Genomic DNA, 16,887 nt, shown 5'->3' on the forward strand with positions numbered 1-16,887 from the left:
TGGTACCTTCTCTCTAATTATCCGGGTTGATGGTTGTTCAATTAACCTATTAGCCGCATGAAGTGACTTGCATCTTTACAGGTACCCTTCTGCATGGTCTTTCTCTACAATGTTTAAATAGCAAGTGCTACTTCTGTGTAGCGTCCCAGTCTAACTTCTGGTCTGATGGCTCCCAAATACAGCTGGTTTCACTTGCATAGCAGACCCTTTCTTGTGCTGTAGGTGAATGTTCCCTCCTCCCCTTATCTCCTGTCCTCTGACAACTGCCTCTCAAGGTTTATGCCTTTCAGTGAAGCACTTAAGCACATACTTAGCTTTAAGCACATCATTCCCGTCATTTCATTGAATAGGGATGAATTTAAGTGCCTACTCATAGTTCACGGCTTTCCAGCACTTCAACAGTTTCTTTTGCAGTGGCCAGATAAGATTAAAGTTAGGAGCCAGCTCCGACAGTCCTGCACCTGGGGGAATGGTTTGCTTTCTGGTAGTGATGGGCAACACCATCCAAACTTTTCATGATATTCCAAACTAGAGATTGACAGGGGCCCTGGGTCCAGCTACTCACTGAGGATGGAGGAAAGGTGCTCTCCAGAAACCTAGGTCTGACCTGCCGGAAAATGGGAAAGGGAAAGATTCCTCCACTTTCTCTGGTTGTGGCCCACTGGTAGCACCACGATCTGCTGGAGCAGGACAACCCAGCAGCACAGCAGGGAGTCAAGCCTTCGTGCTGTGGCCATAATATCCCAATTCCCCAGCACAGCTCTGGTGGAGGCAACTGTGCCCTATCCCTTCCAAATCCTGTACCACCATCTCCAATCACCCACACAGATCTCTTCTCTGCTGTGCCTCCTCCCAGTATCAGCTCACCCTTAAGAGTCAAGAGTATGTATGTTTAAGGCAGCTCAGGAAGTGAAAAGAGAGAGGAGTTGATTAGGGTCTGACTGAGCTAAGAAAGTCTGAGCACCTTGTCTACACTGGGATTAAGTGCTAAGAAATAACTGATCACAAGAATATGAGAAAAATAAATAGGCCATATTCTTCTGAACAGTAGAAATCATCTTTGGGGGCAGTGCCAAAATTAAATGGGATGTGTTGGAAGGTGACCAGTGATAGACTCCCATTTCTACAACCAGTTACCAGATGAGTTCAGAAGCTGTACCTGTCCTGGGAGGAGGTGTTGTAGGATAGCATGTAGTAATCTATCTCAAACTGAGATTTTTCAGAGAGTTTTTTGGCTGGCATTTGGAAATATCCTTGGAAACTTTGCAACCATCTCATTTTGCTTGAATTGGTGTGCACTAACATTTTTATCTGTGGCATTGAAGAAGGAGTTTGGCTTAGGACTAGTTGCCACTGGCTTCCCAAGCATTAGAAAAGCCAAGCTAATAAACGACCTAGTTGAGACAGCAAACCTTACTCCTGTGCCCCTGTGGTTCTATTCCACAGGGGATTATATTCCAGCCCAGGCAGCTGCCAGGGAAGAATGGACCACTATGTCCACCAGAGCTCGGCAAAGCTGTAACCAGCTTTATTTAAAGGCTTTTTTTTTTTTTTTTAACATATGATAGAGCATACTCTGACCTTGGTTACACCAGGTGAAAACATGACGTGAGTTGCTGGCCCTGTTCCAGTCCTTTTGTGCCACTGCAGCAACAAAAGGAGTCAGAAAACTGTGCTCGTTGATAAAGCATGGAGAAGTCATTCTGCAAAGGAGTAACTTGGCTTGGCCAGCCCTGTGCCGCTGCTGTGCTCCTCATGTTGCCAGCACAGCCAAGCACCTCTGGGAGTGTGGTCACCCCAAAACTGTGGGCTGCTAGCATGGTCCTGGCAGGTCTAAGTTGCATGGCTCTGCAGAGGAGCCCTGTGGCTGCGCTACATTGTGCTGGCAGCCATGGACAAGCTGCATTTGTGCCCCTGTGCCACCCTGATTATAAGCGTGGCCAGGAGCGTTGGCTAAAACAGAGGGAAAAACTGGGCAACTTTGTTGACATGGGGCTTTGAATTTGCATAGATAACGATGGACAAGTTAAGTTGGGTTGGAAGGACACTAGCCAGCCACCCTGGGAATTCCTCTTTCTGAACGTGGATGGTGTAGCTTTTGTGGCACTGCTTTGGATAGCCGTGTTGTGCAAACTCCCGACTCTTTAGAGATCCAGTGGACTATCAGACAAAAAAAAAAAAAACCACATCATATGTCATTCTGGATACATACTTGCTGTGAATGAATACAAGGACCTATTCATCGCTCCTAGTGCTCACATAACTGACAGATTAAATCACTCTCTGGCTGTGAAGATGACCGTGCCCCAACAGCTAACGCTGTCTAACAGTTTCCATTAGAAGGCCTTGTTTCTGATTGCCAGGCTTCAGCTGCTTGAGCTGAAATTTCCCATGCCGTATGGCACCACAAACTGAAGTTTTGTGTGTGGAAGGGTCTGGATGAATAGTCATGGCATTTCCAAGCTCATGTGTCACTGAAAAGTCACTTGAACACAAATTTTCAGAGAGTGACTGTATATTTCTCCTTTCTTGAGGGAGCAGGAAAAACATCTGGAGTTAGATGCTCCCCGGTGGTTGGTGCTCAAGTTGAAGCTGGAGTCACAGCTAAACAGCCTGGGTGCAAGAGGTTCCTTGTCCAAGGCTCTAAACTTGGTAGGCATTCTTGGCAGTTTTAACCTATTCCAAAATGACCAATTTCTTTTGAGGCTGGACTTTGGTCCACTGACATACTTAGTCCCATATTGTAGCCCATGTTGTTGACAGAAGTTGTTTTAAGCAGACTGAGATTACGGTACCAGGGAGCACAATTTGGGAAGATGGCACCTAATGGCCTAAGTTTGAGCACATCTCAGGTTTGGGGTATATATGATGGCTTTTATAGCTCTCCTCTGCTCACACTTTACCTTCTCCACTGCCATCCACCTTTGGTATTTCTGACCAGAATTGCCTGTCATACAGGATCCGGACCAGTTTTTCAGATCTCCTAACTGGGCCGAGTACCAGGCTGAAGCTGCTAGTTCCTGGAGATGAGTTAGTTTGGCAGCTTTTAGAATTACTTTAATTTGGTCCACTGAAGCAATTTTTTTTCTCTGCATTTTCCAAACATTTCCAGAGGTAAAGAGGACGAGCTTTCAGGCTGAACTGAGTTGTCCCCAGGCGAGGCGGTTTTGTTGGGAAGCCATTTGGTGACCAGAAATAAGTGGCATGGGTGTGGGCCAGGAGTGGGATGGGGATTAGCAGACCTAAAGTAACTTTGAGGATGATAAACTGTTTCTGGGAGTAGTATCTGCAGATGACAGCTCAATTGCACATTGGGTGGAAATGCGCTCTCTGATCTGCAGCCTATATAACCCTTTCCCTACAGATATTTTTATTAGAGTGAGCTTTACAAGCCCCCCTAGAAAGGACCTCTAACTGCCACAGGAATCTGAGAAGGCTTGTGTAGGGTCCCTAGAGAAGTTTTTCCTTAACCATTGTGTAGTCCAGAAAATTTCCAGATCTCAGTAAGAACTCTGTGTGTCCTACGTTTTCCCAAACTGGGCATCAATATGAATTGTAGGAGCTATTGGCTAGGAACTATCTAGAGGCAGACTTTATAACCACCCAGAATATTTTCATTTAACTACCCACACTACTGTACATGCGGGAGATTTAGAGCTCTGACAAACGTGAATTCCCATTAAGCTAGATAGCTTGGGCCCAATAAGTAATGTTATCCCAGTAAGAAAGTGTTCAGGATGGCCTGCAAAAAATATCTGACCATTTAGTGTACTCTGCTTTTATAGAGGGTTTTGCAGTTGTGCTGCATTCTGTAATGGCATTGCCATGGTGTTAGCAGTACCTTAGCTGGCTAGTCTAAAGCTAGTTGGGTATATCAATGCCATGCTGCAATTTTAATAAGGTCTGTGGTAGTCAGAAATTGTCATCATTCTGCACTGCCAACACGGTGTAATACTCTGCACAAATCCTCAAGCCAGACCTTGAGAAATGGATCTGGATCCTATAAATATTTTAATGGGAGGAAGCAAAACTACTTGCGTAACCTGCCAGGTCTTTTTGTCTCATAGGTAGGACTTCATATGGAGGAAGTGGTCTTTTCCCTTGGTGATAATAAAAGCACTTTTATTTTAGCTACAATGGAATGGAAAGATCATGCGTTATATAGATCACACTGAACAGTCTTCAGAAAACGGCAGATGTCCTTAAGTTTCCATTTTAAACTTGATTTTATTCCTATTCCTCGCTTTGCCAAAATTAGCCCTATACACCTACAACTTCACAGGCATAATCTTATTCTGGGACAGATTTTTTGGAAGAGTTGAAGGAAACTGGTCAAGGTGTTTAAGAGAGATGATGGCTAAAAAAAATGAAATCATCTGCTTGGAGAGTTTCCTAAAGACTTTTTGGCTTGTTATATCCTGAAAATTCATTTGCCTAGAGATTAAAAAAATATTTCAAATCTGTTGGTCTTGGCTAGAAATGGTGCCTTTGAATAGTTTTAGGCTGTCTGGTGACAGAGTTATTTGGTTACTGGAAGTGGTTCCTGCCTCAGTGTGTGCATGTGTGTGTGTTACGTGTTCTTTGGAGATCTTAACTTCGCTAGTCAGTGCCAATGCACTCATAAATTTATGGTGGCATATGTAAGGTTTCTAAACAACTCTGTATGTATCCTAAACAGGCATGTTCCTTCTCTGAGACTAGTCCTATCTGCATGTACTCCTGCCTAAAATCCTCCCCCGTATGTTTCCTGACCCTCCATTGCAATCCCTGCTGACGCGGACAGCATGGCTTTTACAGTCCCTTCTGCACAGTCCCTGGAGACCTCTCCCAAAGGGAACATCACTCAAATCTCATTCTACTCATCCCAGTGCTCTTTCCTGGGTCAAAAAAAGATCATACCTGCCATGATTTGTGCCAATATGTCTGTCTCCAATGGCTGCGAGCCACACGTGATGAGACTTAAGTCAGTATTATTTTTCAGCATATATGTTCTGTCGCTTATTTCTGGTTTTATGAAAAAATAAGTTCTGAGGCATAATGTTACTATTCTTAAAGAAGATTTGTTTCAAAATATGTGCTTAGGGCTTTCTCGTAATTGGGTCATTTTTAAAGTCGGTTCTTGAAGTGTGACCAAAACCAGAGGCAAACAGATTCGTTAGACAATTTTCAGTGTCTCTCAGTTTAAGTAAGAAGAATGTAACATCTGGAAATGTTATAGTTGTGCTATGGCACCGCATTAATGCAGTCTCCTGGGATTGCTACTTACCCCCTGCACCATCCCCTTAGCTTGTACTGAAGGTTAGAGTGCAGCAACAGTAAAGTCTGCCCAGCATGTACCAGTGACCATGGAGCATTGCCTATGTCCCGTGAGTCCTTGTTTTTAGCTAATAGTATTGGCAGGCTTTAACATTTAAACCTTGATCTCGCTGAGCTCCTGACTTCGGTCGGTTTTGCTGTTGTTGAAGTCAAGTCCCTGACCTACAGATTGCTAGAGCCTGTGCATGTATTTGGGAGAAGTATGACACCATGCTTTCTCTGTTTATTATTCCATCAGCATCTGCTCTTGGACACTATTTGAAGCAAGCTCTTGGGCTAGACGGACCTTTGTTTTGACTCAGTGTGGATGCTCTTGCACTCTATGCTCAGTGTCAACAAAAATAGCTGACTATTTGCTGAAAACAGGGCTAGGAATTCACTTAGTCAGTTTAAAGACTTAACAGTCTTTTCTGCTGTTGCTCTTTTTTGTGAAGAAGCTTTGGTAGCTCTGTGCTGCAGAGCTAGGACTTGATTCCTGAGCAAAGCATCATCTGGGGGTCAGAGATATGTTTTTTTCCCCCTGTTCTGATTCGAAGCGTTCACTTGTGGCTCTTGACAATCTCATTTTGAACATGCTCAGTAGAAACTTGGTCAGATTTTGCACTTAGGTGCTGTTGACATTGAGCATACCCTGACAGGACTGAGGCGGCCAGCGGTGGCTGCAGACTGCTCCGCCACACAGCACAGGAACTGAGTGCAGCAGGACTGTCCAAATGGACATTGTCTTCTAGGACCAAAGAACTACCTGACTGAAAAGCAGAAGTGATGAACAAGTTTTCAGGGGTTTTCAAGAGGGAAAATGAGTTATGGTGGTAAGAAGATGAGATGTAAAATTGACATCTAGATGGATTAGGGGAAAACTGGAATATGGCTGGCTCTGTAAGAGTCTACAGAGATGATAAGGAGAAGAGGCAAGGCTTACAGCAGTGTGAGAGGAGGATGGTCTGTGATCTTGGAGGACTTCTGAGACACAGAGTTGAGCATAGGCTTCCTGTATTCAGTTCTGGTGTTCGGCTCTCAACTGTGGAACCCACCATAAGGGACTTCTGATAGAAGTCCACATGGATGTTGAGAGTCACAGAGTCACTGAGAGACAGGCTTTCACTGCAGGGGGTCTGGAGAAGTTATTAACTCCACCTTTCTATCCCAAGACCAATTTACAATCACATCACCCCACGCTACGCTGTCTTATTACTGATATTGAAGTTTTGTCCAATGTCTAATCTAAATCTCCCAAGCTGTTTGGTTTGTGCTTCTTTATGTTTTATTCTTCCTGATCTTTCCACCAAGAACATATTATTTCCTTATTCTTTGCAACAGCTTTTTAGTTGAAGACTACTAATCTTCCTTCTTCTCAGCTGTTACTTCTTCATCAAAAAAACCCCACTTTTCTTGCAATTTTCCCTCATGTTTTCTGGACCTCTGTCCATTTTTGCTGATCTTCTCTGGCCTCTTGCCAACTAGTTCATATCTTTCTTGAAGTGCAGTGCTCTAAACAGGACATGGTACTCCAGGTGAATCTTTAACAGTGGGGATCAGCCCACATGGACTATTTCAGCAATCTTTAAGACCCTTTAGACATCCCAATGTGAGGGCTTTGCCATTCATGTTCAGTTTGTTCCACTTCATATTTCACCTTCTATGCCTTCAATGAAAACATCAAATAAAACTTGATACGGGACCAAGGCCCACGTAATTCCTTGCAAAATGTGTATTTTGATAGGTTACGATGGAATTACCCTGTGGATACAGTTATCCAACCAGACTTGACCTCCTGCCCCTTCCCACAGCAGTTTCACTAAGATCACAGTTCAATACCCTGTTCATGAGGATATTATAGGAAGTACTGCTAAAGGCCTTGCAAAAAACTAAATAAAATAAATAAATTCAAGCTATATGACATCTCCAGCCATTACTTCACCCTGCCTTTAAGACTCATAGAGTTGCTCAGACAACGGGAAAACATCTAACTTAACTGGTTACTCTCTAAGCAGGGTTTTTATTTTAGGCTGAAATTTTACTCCCTTTCCAGGCAATAATTGCACTGTCTGCTTGGTGTTGACCTTTTTAGTAAAGATTGGTGAAAAAGGGAGAAAAAGAGGACGTTAAACTCTTCGGCTTCCTTAATGTCCTCTTTTGATAGCACCCCATTTTTGAGCAGTGATCCAAACTTCCCTTTGTTTTTCTTACAGCCTTACCTGTAAAATTTCTTTTACTTTTGGTAAGTTTTGCTAATTGCACCTTGTGCAGTTTGTCTTTACTAACTGTATACACCCCCAGCCCCCGCCACGAACGGAGTATTTTGCTGCCTTGTCAACCTACTTTCTACTTTACAGATATCTCTCTCTCTCATGTTTGCGGTCAATTAAAAGGTTGTGAATTAGCTGACTTCTGCTGAATTTCCTCACTTTTGTCCAAACTGGCATAGGTTGCACTTGGTTTCTTATTAGCATTTCTTGGAGGAACTGACAGCTCTCCATAATTTGTTTTTTCCCTTAGATTTCCCTCTTATGAGATCTTCCCTACCCATTCTCTGAGTTTATTGACATCTGCCTCCTTGAAATCTAGTGCTGTCAGTCACTCGGTTGGATCAAGTGGCAGAAGTTGACACTACGTTCGCTGCAGTATTGATTTCTTGTAAAATGTCATATCTGGCAGTAGACTTTGAGTCATATGTTACACTGCCCTCTACCTACGTGTAAAAGTGCTGCTCACCTGAGGAAGGTAGTGATGATTGTGTTACGTATTACCCTTAAGATTTAGGCTGCTGTTCAGAATTTACCGTGAAGAACGGGAAGAAAAATGCAACTTTAGAGAAACCTTCTGTAAGGCATTAATATCTACCCTGATAATGGGTCTCACTCAATGTGGACAGAGGATCTGTGGCTGATGAAATATTTAGCACACAAATTCTTTGTGATAATAAATAATCCAGACTAAGGTATGCAATGCTCTTTGCTCTAATTTGTTTAGTAAAAGCTTGTGACATTATGCAGCTGTTTCATAGTGCAGTGGGCAGGCAGTGAGACTGTAATGGGGGAGAGGGAGAAAAAAGCAGTAAGCTTCACCTTAAGCAAAACGGCTGATCAGGCCACACTGGACCTATGTAAGAACAGTGACAGGAGCTCTTACTGACATCTAATGCAAACCCAGTAAAACTCCAGGTCCTACTAAAACCCACTAATGTTCTTTAACGTTGGTTGAGACCACTGCAGACTCCTCATGGACCCTCTCATAGGTCAATTAGAGATGGTCAAGAAGTCAGGCCAAGCCTGGTGCTTATATTAGAAAGCCTTCCTGTTAACACAATTATTTTTATTGACAATATTACAATGCAAGTTTCTTTACTATATCACTTCCACGCGATTTGGATTCCTTAAACAATGAAAATTAATTATCAGTAACCAGTCCCAGCTAAGGTCAATTTTTACGAGAGGTGTAAACTAATGAAAATGCGGGCATCATACTGGCCATGTGGTGCCGGAAGACAGAGGAGCAACCTTGCCTATTATCAGAGTAGTGGCGATGGCTCAGAGAAATCCAGGTGGTTGAATCACTCCGAGTTACAGACCGCAGGGAACGAATGAGCAGTGTCAACACGCTATCTAGTGGCTGTAGCGATTATGACATCGTGCCTAAATTGCTGCTTTGCCACTTGTGAACTGTAGTATTAAAAAAATACTTTAGATGAAATCAGGATTTGTAAGTCTGTAACCATTCCTTAATGAATCTAAGACATTTTGAGGTTATAGATGATTATCTAAAAAAAAAACAAACCCAAAAGGTAGTCAAGTCCGTGTGAATGTGCAGACAAAACTGCGATAGTTCTAGGCAGTCATTCTTGTCATTAACAGCATGCCGACCGGCGCTGGACAGGCAGTTGAGGTTTTTCTCCTCCATATACAGACTATGTTCTAGATCAACTAATAAAAAAACCCCCAAACACTCAGTTTAGGAGTGTTCAAAAACTTGTGTAAGTATTTTCTTTAGCTGCTAGATTATGCGATACTTTGTGAGGTAAAAGCAGATAATCTAGATACATTAAATTGGGCATACAGTATACAGTAATGCAAGGCCAGATGTGTTCTCCTCTAATGGGGAAAACTAATCCCCATCCCTTGAGATCATAGACGAGGAAGGGGTGAAGATCACACACAACAGCATTCTCTCGGTTTTCTATTTCTGCCAGGGCTGTGAATGACCTTCCGTAAATCATGCACCCCTACTGTTTCATTATTTACCTGTGAAATGGGGATAGTACTGTTCTACGGAAGCTAAAACAGCTTTATAGTTGGTTACTTCTGTTGTAAAGGCTGTATTTTCTATATTATATATATGTGAACTAGAAAATACTATATGTATGTATGACCCGTACCAGCATATTTAGGGTACCGCATGAGCTACAACTAGCTCACAAATTAGGTATATTTAAAAAAAAAAGGTCTGGCTCACCATTGCTCTCAGCAATTTTGCACTTTTCTACTTAATAACTGAGAAAGCTCCCTAGACAGCTGTTAAACCATTTATTTTTAAGTGCACTTAATTAAGTATGTTTATTTGTTTTAGGAGGCTGAGTAAAGACATGATGATGCAGGTTTCAGCTTGGGTAGCATTTCTTGAACTGTTCTTTCTAGGAAAGCAAAATTTTGTTTTGATCTTTCTTCATGCATCATGAAATCAAAGGTGTTAATTTTGTTCTCCGTTTTTGGTAAATCATTTTTCTATTAATACATACTTCTGAATCGTTAAAAACAAGTTTAAAATAGTTGGTAAAAAATGTTTGCATTACCTGCATTTATCGTAATTATTTCTGATACAAAGCTTCTATGGTACGTGTCTTTTGCCACATACAATAGCAATTAATGTATATACATATTACCATAATATATGTATATAAATGTGCCCCAGGGGTGGTTGCTGAACTAAGTTTACAAACTGTGTTTAATAAGAAAACTATGATTTTTAAGAGCAGTACACAAAAGTCAGTTTCTTGGTCTTGCTCTTTCATCCCAAACAAATCCAAAACTCAGAAGCTTATGCAATAAGCGTATAGGAGTTGGCAGGTTTACAGGCAACCTGCTTTAAATGCTCAGAGCTGAGGAGTTTAACCTCTTCTCCTCTCCCACCCACAAGCATTTTCTACCCTTTCTTCTGATTCAACATTCACTCCAGATAAACTACCCTCAAAAGGGATATTTAAAAAATGCTTTAACTGAAAGAAGAACTTCCTTTTAAGATCACGGCTAGTGACAGAGATGGGCTTAAAAATACATCAGAAAATTAGGTATGTTTCTCACTAGGACTTCCTGCCTCGTGCGCCTAGCTCCAGAGTGCATGAACCCCGATTTATTTTTATTGCTTGTACAACCAGCACAATCCTGGCCACAACGGTATCAAAATAAATAATTAGCACAAGAAAGGAGTCCGACACTCAGGATTCATTGCACAAACATTTAAAGAGAGGAAATAATTTCTTTTACAAATGCGTTTCTCTCGTATAAGAATAATTTTGTACAGAAAATAGCTCTTTATACATTTTACAGAAATATGCTAACATTTAGATTCTCTATTAATGGATAATGATTGAATGCAATTTAAGATTCAGTTATGTTTTAGAGTCACCAAATACCAATAACACAGCAATACATCACTTCTCTAATAGCCTTAAACTGCTTAACTTATCAAGTATTAAGTCAAGCCAGTGAAAACATTCCTAGAACCATGTTAATTTGCAAACACTCGAGTATCTTGAAACTGGTAGTTATGAAATACCTCCTGAAGGTAATACCGTAATTTAAGTGTCAAGGAATATGAACTTAAACCTTAACAAGGCAGCATTAATTGCTCACTTAGATTATCCTGCTGGCTAATACTGTAAAAACCAAATTGAACATAAGCTTTTATATTAAACTGGTTTACTGTTAATGTGACCTTCAAAATGAGATAGCAGAAGCTACTCGAATAAATGCTATACAGCATTAATACAACACATAAATGTAATAAAAATACTTTCATTTCCTTAAGAAAACACCATGGAAGGTAGAGGAAAAAAAATCACTAAATTAAGATATAAAAGTAAATCTGTGAAGGACAAGAAGGACTTGAACACCACATGTATATATATTTATATGTAACATGTAAGCGTATGCTAGGAAGTACGCATATTTAAAAATAGTCAGTTCCTTCAAAGACTGTGTTAAAGTCCATACGGTATCACATGGACCTCACAGACAAACCACATACAAATGCTTTTCCTCTAAATAGCTGTTTCAAGCACCTGTACTTACATGCAAATTTCCATTGAAATTAGTGAGAAGGAAAGGACATTTATCCTTGAAATACAACTACATGCAGTAATCTTTTCTTGCTTTCTAGGTATTTTACAAGTTTAAGTAGAAGATGTAAGCAAACAAGTACTATATAACCCAATGAGAAAAAAACTGAAATTTAGATTGTCTGTGATCTATTTAGTATTAATACACAGCTACTTAAGAGTTGGCCAGCTGTACCCCATGTGAGTACTGTTGATGCTTCCATGCTTCAAGATTCAAATGTGTAGCTACATTTAGTCAAACATGGCTCTTACTCTGAGTTAGCCGATCTCTTAACGCATACAACTTTCAAATAAATTCAGCTGGAACTGGTACACCTCTCCTTCTCACAGCAGAGGTTCATATGAGACAGTAACGAATCACATTATACTGGTTCACATTTCCACGTAGTTAGAAGGAGAAACAAGCCCCCTGCAAAACCTTATTCCAGTGATTTTGCAAATTCTGCATAGTCAATGTATCCATCATTGTTCTTATCGTCATCTCTTAAGACATCATCTATTAGACTAATTAGCTCTTCTTCTTTCATTGCCTGGGTATGTTCACCACCTTCCTACAGAAACAAAACCACATTGAACAGTTTAGCAGTGTTTCCCACCTAGTGGCACATATGATAGATTACTGGCAACTAATTTTTTTGTTAAGCTATTCATGTTTGGTGCCTAATCTGGCACTGAGTTTTACGTAATCGCTTATACCAATACAAGCAACTTTCACCAAGTGCAAGCTATGAAGTCCAAGTTCCCTGGACTTCAGAACAAGCACTCTTGTATCCAGTTAATATTCTTAGCCAAAAGATCTAAAAGCTGAATAGCACAGTGTATAACAATGGATAGTAATCTAACAGATGTATTTTTAATTTGGATCTTGATATAGTATAGACACGACAGTTTCTAATACAGTACAGAAACATATTCCTGTGTGTCAGAACTTGCAAAATGCAAAGCTTGACATTAGTAACACTCCTTACGAGCAAAGGGGAATACAAAGAGGTACCTCTGCACAAGAAACAGCAAGCCACTATTCTGTTCTCAGCTAGGTATTTTTTGCCACAGGTGTATGCACCTATTCTGAATTGTAACTTCCAAAAGGTCAGTACAGGACAATGTATTAGTATTGTCTTCCTAATGATTGTATCTTCCTACTATGTCCTTCCTAGTTGGAAACAGAATTTGTGTTCAGAAAAAGGCAGGCTGTGACAGGTTCTTGTAACACTAATTTTGAGCAAGAGGTCTTGTACCGTTTGTGCATCCATGGCAGTAACAGTTTGGAGTTGAAAACCACAGCCTTAGAACCTCAAATAGCATCATAACACATGCTATTTCTATAAACCCTCAAAAGCATTATCTCATTTTGGATAATTTTCCTTTGTCCCCATCCCTGCCTACCAAAGTATCCCCTCTTGACAAATCACTTTCACTCTACGGTCCTCCCTCACTCCGTTTAAACTACAACGGAGACTTCTTGAAAATGGCAATGTGACATGAAAAGCTGTAATAAAGCTAGCACATTCATAAACCAAACCAAAACTATGAGGGGGGAAAATAATCTCATTTTCAGGCAAAATTGTAACTGCACTGAAGGTATGTTGTAACTGTTCCGTTCTATTGTAAGTGGCTTTTAGAGAGTCAGAACTGTTTCCAACCACACATGCCCTGTTACGTAATTCCACCTACCTCTTTGTGGACATGTGATATAGCAGTAGCAAGCTCTAATCCATCTAACAAATTATTGCCATCATAATCATGCATTTTGAAGTAATGAAGCTGCAACTCTTGTGGAGACATCTCAGATTCTGGTTTCTCAATAACACCTTCCAAATGTTCCATGATGTGGCTAAGAAAAAAAAATAAACAAAACCCAGAACATGTCTGTCAGTTAATATTTAATGCTCTGTTTACATCAAATTTAGTCTTTGATCAGACAGTCAAGCACACATGAAGTATTGTATCTCTAAAAGCACCCTGGAGAACCAGGACAACGGAAAGCTACAGTTTGATACTAAGGTGAAGGGGGTACAAAGGTTGTTTGTTACAGTGGCCTCTAACACCTTCGATAGCTATTTCTGCTTCTTCTGGCCTACTTAGTAAGTTATCAAAACAACTGAAGCAGTGCCCTAAATCTCCTTCTGGCTGTCTTCCAAAGCACAGGAATTGGAGGAAGATCTTTCCCAGTGTACTCCCATGAAGTATTCTAGGGAGTTTTATTTGCTGCTACCACTGTTTTTTCTGTATGAAGCAGCAAATGAGAAAAACCCCTCTCCCTCTACCTGTTCTGAGTATGATTTTGTCTAACATATGTTGATCTAAGTAAGCAGGATTCCTGTAAGTAATTCTTTATAGTATAAGCAGGACTAAATGCTCCACAGACATCTCTAGGTCTCATACCTCTACAAATATATCGAGCAATCATGTCTCATATCTGACTCTAGCTAGTCATACAACACCCTGAGAAAAGAGGGTGTCCCAGGCTTAAGTCCAACTCACGCAACAAGACTTAAGAGATAAGAAAATCATTAAGAAGTAAAGTTTACATTTTTAGAACATGAAACACATACTCTTTATCTTGTACCAAGTTCTTATCAAGGCGAATATTTGCATGTTGACTCTCTCCTCCGTGTTCCTCAGCTAGGACAGAGATGAAGAACGTGGCCAGAAAGCAGAACAGCAAATGCATTCTAAAAACCCTTTGGGCCATCATGATATCCTGCAAAAAGGAAAACATTCCCCCCCCAAAAAACAGATGAAAAAAGCAATCTACTTTCAGCAGATTTACAGAGTACTTAGAAATAACCCCACTAAGTTCTATAGCAGAAGAACTTGTTTCATTTCAGGCCTTTGGCAAGCAGAACGCAATGAGCTACAATTTTCTGAGGGTCCCCGTGTCAAGAAAACATGCAGTAATTTTCAGAGAATTACTTTCTTTTTTTAAAATTCACATAGCGAATGAGCACCCTTTAGCCACGCTCAGGACTTTATATTGCTTCCAGCCAGGCAGCCACGCCAGCCTCATGCAGACTGGCCCCACGGCTGGGGCAGTAACGGTCCCTTAGGGTACCACGGCGGCCACGTCCCATTAGTGGATCTATCAGGACTGCACGCCCTAAATAATATACAACTTTAAAAAAGCCAGGGTCGTTGCAGCGCTCGCGTGGCAGGCAAGTGACACGCTCAAGCCCTTCAGGAGGCCGGTTTTCCTCCCGGCCCCGGAGTGCGGCCGGTTCGGCGGGGAGCGGCGCCGGAGACCCTGACAGCTGGCACCGGGCTCTCCGCCCGCCCGGCCCCCCACCCTCCCCTCGCCGCGGCTGCCGGGTCGGGCAGAGAGGCCCCGCCACCCCCGCCCGGCTACGCACCCTGCGGCGGATGGCTGCTGCCGTCGCCGTCCCTCCGGCGGGCTCCAGTAGAGGGGCAGGTGGCGTCGCGCTCGGGGCAGGCCGGCCACCATCCCCGGCCTCACCTCTGACCCCACGCACCCGCCGCGCGCGCCGGCCCCGCCCCCTCTGCCCCCTCATTGGCTGCGCCGCTGCGGGAATTCCACGTGGAGCCCTCGCGGAGGGGACAGGTGGAGCGCCCCGCCCACCGAGGGGCGGTGCCACCGCGGCGCCCCTTCACCCCGCGGCCGCCCCCCGGCACCGGGCAGCTGCCGGCGAGGAGAACCCCTTCCCGCCGCAGAAGGACGCACCGAGCTGGTCCTGCGGAGCAGAAGGGCGGAGCCGAGAGCAAGCGGGACGGTGGAAAGGGGCGGCGTGTGCCCGCTGACAGGGCTGTCCCCGGCCGACCCTGCACGGCGCCTCCCCACAGCCCCTTCCACCAGCGGCGCTTTCCCCGCCCCGCTGCTCCTTCGGGAACGGCGGCGGCGTCCCGTGGCCGTTACCCTCTGTCGATTAAACCGTTCCCTCGGCTTCTCCCCCTCACCAACGGCCGAGGGCCTCGTTACTGTTACGCGCGGCGCCTAAACAGCGGCTGCCTTCGCCTCTGGAGGTTTTAACCCCCCGCGCAAGCCCCAGCCCGGGGAAGCGGTGCGAGCTTTCGGCTCCCGAGGGGCGGCCGTGAGGGCGCCGCCGTCCCCGGCCGCAGGGCTGGGGCAGGGTGTCACCCCTCCGGGGCCGCCCGGAACCGCGGCCACGCACGGGCTCCGGTGGTTACCGCCGGGGACTCCCCGCCGGGCGGAGCGGGCGGGGCGGGGCGGGCCCAGCCCGGCGCGGCGCTAAGATGGCGGCCAAGTCCTCGCACTCACACGTGAAGCTGGAAGGGGAGATCGAGCGGTGCCGGGCGGAGGGGCACTGGGGGCAGCTCCAGCACCTGGCCCGGCAGCTCCTGCCGCCGGTGCGGCCCCCGCGTAAAGCGGCGGCGGCGGCGCGGGGGGCGCAGGACGCGGGTAAGCGGCGGGCGGGGCGGGGCAGGGCAGGGCGGCCGCCGTTACCGGACCGCCCGGGCGGGGGGCGGTGGCGGCGGCTTGTCGTTCCGTGCCACCTTCCGGGGCTCGGCAGCCCCGTCCCGGTGGGCTGGCGTGGGCGGGAGCTGCGGCTGCCCCGGTCTGCCGGGGTGTCGCCCGGTGCCCCCCGGCCCCGCGGCGAGAGGGAGGGAGGGAGGGAGGGAGGGAGGGATGGCGAGAGGAGGCGGCGGGAGCCCGGGAGACGGCGTTCAGGAAGAAAAACCTCTGCGCTTCCTCTTCGTGTCACCGCTTCCCAGCCGGTCGGGCCGCGGGGGACATGCCCTGCGCGGGGCTGTCCGCGGGAGCCGGGAGCAGCAGCGGCGCCCGCTCGGTGGCTTCCGAGCGCTGGGGATGTTGCCCTGGGCTCGATGAGCACCTGGACGCAGGTGGCGGCGGAGCTCGGTGCCTAGCTTTTCATTTAACGAGCTCGGCTGGGCTGTGGCCAGGCAACCGACCGACCGAAAAATCCCGTGTTTGGAAATGTCTCTTCAGATTCTCGATATGTGTGATCCTGATTCCCTCTTGCCCTCTCCCCACCCTGTTCTGGATGCCCCTAAGTTATCTCCCTACACTTCTGAAGGGGACTGCTTTATTTTAAGGCTTAGGCTCATCCAAATATTCCTTCACCTGTAAGACAGGTTTCATAAATAGCAAATGTATTCTTACCTTTTTTTTTCCCCCCTGTTATAGCATGCTACTTTCCTTCTTTTTAAATGAAATCGCTTGTAAGAAGTGAGGCAGCCTAACTTAGAAATATAAAATTCTGTGTCTGTAGTCAGCAGCAGTAAGCTGTGAAGAGGACCTG

At 44.6% G+C, this 16,887-nt stretch overlaps 2 protein-coding genes across 3 annotated transcripts in view; one reads left to right on the forward strand and one right to left on the reverse strand.

Annotated features, from left to right (window-relative positions):
- Positions 1-10,753: 10,753 nt before the first annotated feature.
- MCFD2 (multiple coagulation factor deficiency 2, ER cargo receptor complex subunit) lies at positions 10,754-15,174 on the reverse strand. Its single transcript, XM_054195004.1, has 4 exons — positions 15,001-15,174; positions 14,206-14,354; positions 13,325-13,484; positions 10,754-12,201 (listed from the first exon to the last, which is right to left on the reverse strand). Exons 1-4 carry the CDS (start codon positions 15,157-15,159, stop codon positions 12,070-12,072), a joined length of 600 nt encoding a protein of 199 aa, XP_054050979.1. The 5' UTR covers positions 15,160-15,174; the 3' UTR covers positions 10,754-12,069.
- A 136-nt stretch (positions 15,175-15,310) lies between these two features.
- Positions 15,311-16,887, forward strand: part of TTC7A (tetratricopeptide repeat domain 7A) — a 181,146-nt gene continuing 179,569 nt past the window's right edge. For both annotated transcript variants that reach the window (XM_054195000.1, XM_054195001.1), the window contains exon 1: positions 15,311-16,025. In XM_054195000.1, coding sequence (XP_054050975.1) covers positions 15,860-16,025 — 166 coding nt within the window. In that variant the 5' untranslated portion in view covers positions 15,311-15,859. The remainder of the gene's footprint in view (positions 16,026-16,887) is intronic.

This window comes from Rissa tridactyla, chromosome 3 (genome assembly GCF_028500815.1).
Source record: "Rissa tridactyla isolate bRisTri1 chromosome 3, bRisTri1.patW.cur.20221130, whole genome shotgun sequence".
Taxonomy (NCBI): domain Eukaryota; kingdom Metazoa; phylum Chordata; class Aves; order Charadriiformes; family Laridae; genus Rissa; species Rissa tridactyla.

Bases quoted from the DNA above. Each gene is read 5' to 3' on its own strand.
- MCFD2 (XM_054195004.1), bottom strand. From the start codon at position 15,159: ATGAGGGGGCAGAGGGGGCGGGGCCGGCGCGCGCGGCGGGTGCGTGGG. The intron at 14,355-15,000 runs GTGCGTAGCCGG...TCCTTTTTGCAG, and splicing joins CAGCAGCCATCCGCCGCAGG to GATATCATGATGGCCCAAAG. The intron at 12,202-13,324 runs GTAGGTGGAATT...TTGTTTCTGTAG, and splicing joins TATCACATGTCCACAAAGAG to GAAGGTGGTGAACATACCCA.